The 10,161-nt window shown below is 42.1% G+C and overlaps 1 protein-coding gene across 1 annotated transcript; it reads right to left on the bottom strand.

Annotated features, from left to right (window-relative positions):
* Positions 1 to 658: 658 nt before the first annotated feature.
* On the bottom strand, positions 659 to 1,210 carry LOC121791871 (basic blue protein-like). Its single transcript, XM_042189686.1, has 2 exons — positions 1,036 to 1,210; positions 659 to 930 (listed from the first exon to the last, which is right to left on the bottom strand). The coding sequence occupies exons 1-2, from the start codon at positions 1,208 to 1,210 to the stop codon at positions 659 to 661; spliced, it is 447 nt and encodes a 148-aa protein (XP_042045620.1).
* Positions 1,211 to 10,161: the final 8,951 nt, after the last annotated feature.

The raw sequence follows: 10,161 nt of genomic DNA, 5'->3' as shown, positions 1-10,161 counted from the left end.
TGGGAAACAAGACATGTACAACTGCAAATCAATTTCTAGATCTGGACCATCCAGGTATAAATTAATCATGTCTTTCTTTGCTAAAAAAAATACTATTATTGCTTTTGATATGAGAAATAATCATCATTTGAGATTGAGCTGATGATCAATCTATTACATCCAGGTCTCATGAATCCCACTCTGAGGACATGAAATCCATCGACAGAACAGTTGCTACGCTCTTGTCACCGCGATGCAGTTGTGCAATTCAACTTCAGCAACGCCAGATCTCGATAACAAGGCCAACTCGTATTGGTGCGATCCATGCTCCTCAGCTCTGTCTCTGCCAGGAGGCGACGGTGAGGTCCCGACATTCGATTAGATGGATCCACCATTTCTGCAACCTCTCCCTCGGTTGGGATCAATAAAAACTCGACCGGCTAGCCATGGTGTAAAGAAAATAGGTATTTCTCTTTCATATTCTGTTTGTTTTATGGGAGGGAAAGCTCTGCTTTTGTATAACTCAAGAAGATACAGTTTTGTTGGAAGGAAAATCATTTGATTTATTATGGAGTATATGTTAACAACATTAAATACAAAAGTTGAGATTTATATTCCTGTTAAAGCATGAATATGAGAGGCAAAGCCGCCACTCCGATATTGTGAACCACGTTGCTATTTATCGAGACAGCAGAACTCGGGGGCGCTGGCGCCCCGTGGGGGTTGTGTTGTTGCTTGTAGAAGCTTCTAGAACAGTGGCGGAAAATCTCATGCCGCCGATGCAGTGGCTGTCTTTGTCGCAGATGAAATTGTACTTCTTTGCGTCGGTCAGCCTAATTTCGTCGTTGCCACTCTCGTAAATGGCGATTACACCGTTGCTGGCGTTGCACGATCTGTAGGTTGCATCGGTTACTTCTTTCACGTTGTGTTGCGCTTTCGAGTACTTAAACACTGTGTTTGTGTTTGCATCAACAATATAGAAACTGTAAGTGAATGATTTTGTGTATGAATATTTATAGTAGTTTATTGAGAGAATATGAGAGTTGAAGATCAAACCTAGCACATCTCCAACAGTAAAATTGTATTTTTGAGACCAACTGAGGAAATTAGTCCCCGTGCCTGAGTTCCATCCACTTCCATCACCAACTCTATACACTTCACAAACACCAAAATCAAGTAACAAGAGATGGATCATAAATATTGAAAGCTTTAGTATTTTGATTCCTTCCATATTGAAAGCACTGGAGAGGAATGAACAAAATGTTAGTATATTTTTCCTAATCAATGAACTCCAGTTGAGAAGATTATAAGGTTTACTCAGAATTGATTAATTGTTATATAATTACAACTCACCATTTTTTAAAAAAAGAGGTGCAGTTGGAAGATTTCGTGTCAACTCTATAAGATTGTTAATTGTTATTCAAATCCAAGTTGGGGTTTTATATGTTGGTCCATGTATTTGTCATCCCTATCCAGTATCCAACATTAATAATCAATTAAAGATTTAGTCTGAAGATTGACATTTGATGGGATTTGTTTGTGACATGATTTAGTATAATGGAATTTAAATGCAATATGCTAATGATTAATTCAGTAATTGTAAAGGGACATTTTTGCAAGCGTAAGATGTAATCATGTAACTATAAATGTACGTAAATTATGATCAATTATCTACTTTTATAAGTTTTGAAGAAGCATAAAGTAGTTTATAACTTTAAAAGTCTCGGAATTATATAGTACTCCATAAGAATTTGTGGACTTTGTTAAGAATGTTATGATATATGGTTCATGTGCGTTGGCTTTCAGTATACAGCCTCACATCGAATGGGCCTAACCCGTTTTTTTACAGGTAAATTTAAAATACTCATTTAAATAAAAAAAATGAAAAGTTTTATAGAGAGGCTTAGACCATCCACAACGCGTCTCGCGCCGGGCTCGCGTCTCGTCTCGGAGAGACGAGACCCCGCGAGACTCATTGCAGCGCCCATCTCGTCTCCAGCTCGCGACCGTCTCGTCGAGTAGCTCGTCTCGGAGAGACACGAGACGAGCTGTCTCGCCACGCGCCAGGGACACGTGGCACGTCCCCATGCGTGCGTGACGCCCACTCGCTGGCCCGCGAGTGGGCGTCGTCACTGATGACGCAATAATTCATTTTTTTTAAAAAAAATCGATTTTAATAAAAAATTTTTTTCAAACGGTAATATTACCGTTAAATATTTATTTTCATTTTTTAAATTTTTAATTTTTTTACTCTATAAATAATTCTATTCCATACTCATTTCAAACACAAACACACATCTATTCCTCTCAAATCCTCTCTATCACTCCAATTTCCATCTTCAATCAACTCAAACAAATGGATCCTTTTGAGCAAATGCGCCAATTAATGGAACAATCACTCGAAGAAGATCGACGACGAGAGGCGGAGGAAGCCGCACCACCCCACGACGCTCCCGGAAGTACATCAATCGGAACCGGGAGGAAGCCGCCGCACGGTTAGTACGCGACTACTTCTGCGATAACCCGATTTGGGAGATACCTATTTCCGTCGCCGTTTCCGCATGCGGAAACCGCTATTTCTCCACATAGCGAATACTTTGGCGGCCAGGGAGGAGTTCTTCCGAGAAGGGTTCGACGCGGTCGGTCGTCCCAGCCACACGACGCTGCAGAAATGTACTGCAGCCATCCGGCAGCTTGCGACTGGACAAACGGCCGACATATTCGACGAATACCTGCACATCGGAGACAGCACTGGGCGCTTGTGCTTGCTCAACTTCTGCAGAGGCGTCCGGGCAACCTTCAGTGACGAATTTCTCCGGAGGCCAACCACGGAGGATTGTCAGTTCCTCCTCAACCTGCACGAACAAGTGCACGGATTCCCCGGGATGCTTGGCAGTGTCGATTGCATGCACTGGCAATGGAAGAATTGCCCGGTGGCTTGGAGGGTTCCTACACGAGCGGCCACAAAGCACCCACCCACCGTTGTACTCGAGGCCGTTGCCGACTACCGACTTTGGATCTGGCACGCGTACTTCGGGGTCCCTGGCTCGAACAACGACGTAAACGTGCTCCAACAGTCCGACCTCTTTACCGAAGTTTGGATGGTAAAGCGCCGGCCATCAACTTCGTCGCCAACAACCGGCGGTATAAAATGGGGTACTATCTCGCCGACGGCATCTACCCGAAGTGACCGACCTTCGTGAAGACGTGCGGCAAGGCCAGCGAACCCAAAGCAGGCTCTTTTTGCGCAGAAGTAGGAGGCTGCGCGCAAGGATGTGGAGAGGGCGTTCGGGGTTCTCCAAGCGCGCTTCAACATCATCAAAGCCCCGGCTCGTTCGTGGTTCATGGAGAGCATGGTCGACATCATGTATACGTGCATAATCTTGCACAACATGATTGTCCGAGACGAAGGACCCGATGGCGGAAATTGGTTCGACCCCGAATCCCCCGGAAGCTCAACCGCAAGTAGTCCGCCGCGAAGTGGAGCGCATCCATCTATACAAGAACGGTTGGCTATTCGGGCAAGGACACGCGACTCTAGCGCCCACACCCAACTCCAAGAGGATCTAATTGAGCACATTTGGGAAAACTTTGGCGGAGAAGATTAAATTATGTCATTTTTATTTTTTTAGAATTTTAATTATGTCTTCGTTTTTTTTAATGTTAAGTTGTAATATTGTTTTAATTTTAATAAAGTGTGTTTGTTTAAATTGAATTGGGTTTTAAAAAAAATTATAAATTAAATTGAATGAATAGTAATTAAGAGACGGTATAGAGACGGTTAAGAGACGGAGCGTTGCAGGTTCCGTCTCTTAGTTAAGAGATGGAGGAAAAAAGGACAGTGGGGCTCTCAATAGTGCTCAAATAGTAGTTAAGAGACGGTTTAAAAAATGAAAAGTTTTATAGAGAGGCTTAGGCCCCTTTGTGGGATCAATGGCTTGGGAAAAGAGCCGGTCGTGACCAACAAGGACGTTGGGGGATTTTGTTTGCAAACATAGTTTTGTGACAAAGCCTCGATCATAGGGGATGCGATTGAGTATGTGAAGCTGGAGCTCGAGTACCACTCAGACGACGAGCATGATGGCGTTGCCACCGGGTATCACAATAACACAAGGCAGTGATCAACATTATGAATACGAATATGATTATGATTATAATAAGATTGGAATGTAAATTTTTGATGAGAGATTTGTAATTGTAGGTGCAGCCTCAAGTGGAGGTGTATCCGTGTATGAAGTGGAAGAATTTGTTGGTGAAGGTATTTGGTGAGCATGAAAGTGGTGTGAGATTTAAATTTGTATCACATGGTAATTGCTTACTTGTGTTTATAAGGAAAGTGATGATATATACACACCACACGCTAATCATACATGGAGTAGTAATAATTTAAGCAACTATCTATCGATTCTATCTGCTACAGCTTTTATTTTCTGAATGAATGAAATAAATATAAAAGCCATTACTTACAAATAATTTTCCACTAAATTTATTTCTAAATTTTGCAACATGCTTGTATTTAGGAACTAAATTACTTATTATCACGCTACATGTAATAATTAATTGTAGGAAAAACACTTGCATAAATCCTTGTCCTGATATATTTAATTTCATACTAATGCATTTTGTTTCATTAGACTTTTTATGATTTTTTATTCTATTGAATTTTTATACTAATGCATTTTTATTAAGAGGTTTTTTGGTTGGATTTTTATTGAACGGACTTAGAATTTAATTAATTAATTTTTCTCTTTAGGTCTCTTATTTATTTTGAAATTAATTGTATTGCAATATCAACTTAAAAATTATTGGATAAATTCAAAATATATAAGTTGATAATGGGTAATATCAATAAATTTTCATTTTTTCAAAAATCCATGAATCGATATTACAATTGAATTAATTTTACAAGAAACAGGAAAATATATAAATTTAATTAACATAAGAAAAGTTAATTAAATTTTAAAGTTTTTTAAATAAATATTAACTAAAATTAAAATAAAAGTAGGAGAACCTCTTAAATCAAAATGCATTAGTAAAAGGACATAATGCAATGAAAAATTGTAAAGTGATTTAATGAAATAAAATTCATTAGTACAACTATACACGAATCTAATGAACCAAAATTTTATAAAAAATCTAATGAAAAGCATCTAATGAACCAAAATTGTATAAAAAATCTAATGAAATAAAATAAATTAGTACAATAAACTTGTATGTGTTTTGCCTTAGGTGTATATAATATGCCTAAGGGCTACTATAATTTTTTTGTATTATATAATTACCTATTAATATGTGTTAACTAAAATATTAATAGTAATTATGCTATTAATAATATGCATATACTATAAATTGACACTTTTGCTACTATTTACATCAATTTTCTTAAAAATATTATTATCCTAGCCTGTCTAGTTATCTAGTAGTCACAGTTATTTTAGATAGAGATACATGGGCTAGCTAGTCTGTTAGAGCATCCACATCAGCGAGCAGGGATGCGTCCGTCCGTGCCAGCGGCACGGAGACGCTGTCCGCCGGTGCGCTCGCGCTGCTGGCACGGCGCTGCTCGATGCATCGAGCACGTCCGTGCCAGCGAGCAGGCGACGTGGTGCGTTCTGATTGGCCAACGGCATATCCGTTGGAAAATTATTTTTTTTATTTTTTTTAAAAAAGCGAAAATAATACCAAAAAAAATTTCACAATCCCAAAAAAATGGCCGTTTTTTACCCGTTTTTCTGTATTTTTTTTTATATTTTCCCCAAAATCATCTATAAATATACACATTCATCATCCATTTTTCACATCAAATCATCTCTCATTCATCTTTTTCATACAACTTATCTACACCTTCATCTTTCACTCAAAACCTCAAATGGATTTCACTCATCTCATTGCGGAAGCGGAGCGCGAAGAACAAGAATACTACGAACAACAACGTGCCGCTTATGAAGCATATGTCGCAGCGAATACCCCCGCCCCTCCTTCTCAACCAACTAGATCAACTCGCCGCTACATTCATCGTGACCGGGAGGGAGCCCACGAAAGGCTCGTTGCCTACTATTTTTCCGACCAGCCGCGATTTCTGGAAGATTACTTTAGGCGTGGTTTTCGCATGTCAAAGCGCTTGTTTAAGCGTATTGTCAACACATTGTCCGCCCGTGCTGAATACTTCCAAACAAGTCTAGATGCAGTCGGTCGGCAAAGTCTCTCGGCGTTGCAGAAGTGTAAGTGTGCCATCCGACAACTCGCTACTGGGCAAACGGCCGACCTCTTCGACGAGTATTTGTATGTCGGTGAGTCCACTGGAATCCTTTGTCTTAAAAATTTTTGCGAGGGCGTTCGTTCAGCTTTCGGTGATGAATTCCTTCGGACACCCACCACCGATGATTGCCAACGGTTGCTTCGTCTTCACGAAACAGTCCATGACTTTCCCGGTATGCTTGGCAGCATTGACTGCATGCATTGGAGGTGGAAGAATTGCCCGACTGCTTGGAGGGGGCAACACTTAAGCGGCCACAAAGGCGGCGGCCCAACACTTATCCTTGAAGCGGTCTCCGACTACCGCCTATGGATTTGGCATGCATATTTTGGTGTTGCCGGATCCAACAACGACTTGAACGTGCTTTATTCTTCACCCCTCTTCAATGATGTGTTGAATGGTGTAACACCAGCGATCGACTTCACCGTCAACGGAAATGTATACCACATGGGTTACTATCTCGCCGATGGTATCTACCCAAGGTGGTCGACTTTCGTGAAGACGCTCAGCAACCCACAAGACCCGAGACGAGTTCTTTTTGCGTAGCGTCAAGAGTCCGTGCGGAAAGACGTCGAAAGAGCCTTTGGGGTCCTTCAAGCCCGATTCAACATTGTGAAGGCCCCGTCTCGGCTGTGGTAAGTGAAAATTATCGCCGGCATCATGTACACGTGTATTATCTTACACAACATGATTATAGCCGACGAAGGACCAAGGGCGGCTAGCTTTTACGACGAGGATGAAGCCGGAAGCTCAAGCACGAGGTCTCCCCCACGCCGAGGTGTGCTTACGACGGTGGGTGAGAGGATCGAAATAAGACACACAATGCGCGATACCCGAACCCACGTTGAGCTACAAGAAGACCTAATCAAACACATTTGGGTGAAATTCGGCCACGAGTAGTAGTTTTTTTATTTTAGGAGTTGAATTATGTATTTTTTATTGATTAGGAATTTAATTATGTAATTTTTATTTTTTATGATTTTAATTATGTACTTTTTATTTTTTAGGATTTTAATTATGTAATTTTTAATTTTTAATGTATTTTGTAATATTATTTTGGGTATTTTTAATGTATTTTAATTTTGTGGAAATGTTTTTATTTAAATTGAATAATGGAATGGTGGGACCCTTGTGCTCGTCCTTGCGGAAGAGTACGAATATGGGTGTTGTGCTTTTGCCTAAGAGCAGGCAGAAAAAGTGGGTCTGAGCCCACATCCGTGCTCGTTGGCAAGAGCACGAATGTGGATGCTCTTTTAGGAGCATTTTCTCATCATACCAAAATTGTTTATATTTTATTTGGAATTAAAGTTGTCGGTCGACTCACTTTTATTTGGACTATCAAATTTGTCTAATTCGTTTTATTACCACTTATTATTAATTAGCTTGTTATTTATTAGTATATCTATTAGGAGTTTTGGAAATTGATAAGTTTCATGTTCGACGTGTTTCAATTATTTTTATTTTCTAATTTAATTAGCAATGAATATATATGATCCAAGTAAATAGAGTGGCGTGAAGATCTGGAAATGCACATTTCTAAAATATATTATATTTAAAATGACGATTTTAGGTGCCATGCATATTAAATCATAGAGTAATTAGCTGGATGGTCGGAGATGTTGTAATTGTACGTAATCGATGACTTTTGCTTCATTAGACCATCCGCAGTGGATGACTTCGATGCAGAATTCCCACGGATTTGGTTGAATTCCGTGGCGGACGTCCGCCATTAGGCCACACACGCGCGGAATTCCGTCCTGACGTCCGCCATTGCGTGGACTGTCACGGAATTCCAATTTTTGCATTTATTTTTTTTTTATTTTCTATAAATACGTCTCGTTGAAATTCATTTCATTCGCACCCCCAGATGCCAGGGGTGATGCCCCAGATGCCGGGGATGATGCCCCAGATGCCGGGGATGATGCCCCAATCTCAAATGCCATCAGGCATGATGCATGGATCGTCTGGCGCTCCAGGGGGGGAGTAGGCCGTCGATCCCCTAATCGCTGATGGACAACGTCTATCGGCCCTTTATGGACTTATTATCGACGGACAACCCGGTGAGTCATCCTCTTGAGACTCAGTTCACTGGGGTCGACACGTTCTCGTTCAAGGAGTTGGAGCTTTCTCCGGTCTGGGAGACTCCGCCGGCGACATAGAGGAGGGGGAGGCCAGGGCGAGGGAGGGGCAGGGGATGGGGCGTCCCGACGTACGCTGCTGACGTGGGGGAGGGATCCAGCCGGACCAAGCGGACCATATGGAGCTCAGACTAGTGCGTCGCGCTAGCGAAGGCGTGGATCAGTGTGGTTGAGGATCCATACGTCGGGGCGAACCAGCACATCAACCGGATGTGGTGGCGCATTAGCCAGAGCTACCTCGAGTTCAAACCAGCGGCGGGGAAGCCCCACAGCTCCGAGCAATGCCGAAAACAGTGGGATCGGTTGAAGAAGCCGCTCAGCCGATTTGCCGGCATTTACACAAACAACCTCCGCTCGGCAACCAGCGGCATGTCCGCCGAGGATGTGAAGCTGCTGTCTCACCAGCAGTTCCCCGACTCCGAAAAGGGCTTCGGAGAATTCAATTATTAGGATGTGTATCTCGCGGTGCAGGATTCGCCCAAGTTCAGTGCAGGTGTGGAATCCGGATGGCCGAAGCGGACGAGGATCAACGCATCCAGAGATTACAGGAGCAGTGCTGGTTCCACTGAACTCCCCCCGCCGATTCAGAGTTCCCCACTCCCACATCCTCCGCCTGCCGCCGTCGCCCGATTGGGCAAAGGGCCGCGACGCGTTTGTCGAGGGGAAGTTCCAGCAGTTCCGCCTCCGCCGATGCCCAATCGGCAACACCCACCCAAAACGAGCCGGATCCCGAGAACCCCTCCTATGCCCGCATCGCCGCACACGACGCCTTGTTACGTGCGATGCAGGAATGGCGCTCGACGACCGACCCCCACTACAAGTGGCAACTTAGACCCGTCGTCAACAGTATGCGCAGCGACTTGGGGATCGATGCGCTGACGGATAGCGACGGCGAGGGCGGCGGCGGCGGTGACGGTGGAAGGGGCGGCGGCGGCGGTGACGGCGAGGGAACCGGCGGCGATGGATCCGAGGAGTGATGAGCCGGATTTTATTTTTAAAATAATGTACTTTTTTTTAATTAATTATGTATTTTTTTTAATGAAGTATGTTTTTTTAAAAATAAAGTGAGTTCGTTTTCTCCGTATTCGCGTCGAAATTTTAATTCCGTAAATTATTTACTTCTGGGAATTGGTTAATTTGTGAATTTTTTTAATGTGAGAATTCCGTCGGGAATTCCGCAGGGGAATTCCGCTACTGTGCAGTGGGAAGTCCTTATGACGTGGCAGAGCAGTGAGAAGTCCTTATGACGTAGCAGTGGGAATTCCGCCGGGACATCCGCACCATTGCGGATGCCCTTAGTTGATGTCGTAATATTTTTTATATCAATTAAATATTATTATATTATTAAATTAATATGCTATGCCATTTGCATGTACAGGCTACACTTTTAACCTTTTTTTTGTTGGAGTGGTTAGATACTGTCCTTGACAAAACAACTCACAAACCACATTCAAATCAATAATGCATGAGTAATAAATTGCATAATTATTAATATTCGAACTCTAAACAGTAACTCAAGATTAGGATGTATAAATTTTATATAGTTTTTAAATCAAAAGTGAACAATCTTCCTAATCGTACATTTGTACGTAGTCCTTGAATTAGGGCTAATTTAGAGTTTAGGCTTCTGGGTAATTTAATGGGATCATGTAGATGTGTGTTGGTAGCATTTTTATCATCGCAATTAATGTAATTAACCCCACATAATTTAATTAAGTACTAACAATTAAGTACTATAAATACATGTCCCTATTTCTTGAATTTGCATCACACAAAGAAATCGAGAAA

Source organism: Salvia splendens, unplaced genomic scaffold (assembly GCF_004379255.2).
Source record: "Salvia splendens isolate huo1 unplaced genomic scaffold, SspV2 ctg948, whole genome shotgun sequence".
NCBI lineage: Eukaryota > Viridiplantae > Streptophyta > Magnoliopsida > Lamiales > Lamiaceae > Salvia > Salvia splendens.
This window is presented reverse-complemented; position numbering and strand designations above follow the sequence as displayed.

Bases quoted from the DNA above. Each gene is read 5' to 3' on its own strand.
- LOC121791871 (XM_042189686.1), bottom strand. From the start codon at position 1,210: ATGGAAGGAATCAAAATACTAAAGCTTTCAATATTTATGATCCATCTC. The intron at 931-1,035 runs GTTTGATCTTCA...ACACAAACACAG, and splicing joins TACTGTTGGAGATGTGCTAG to TGTTTAAGTACTCGAAAGCG.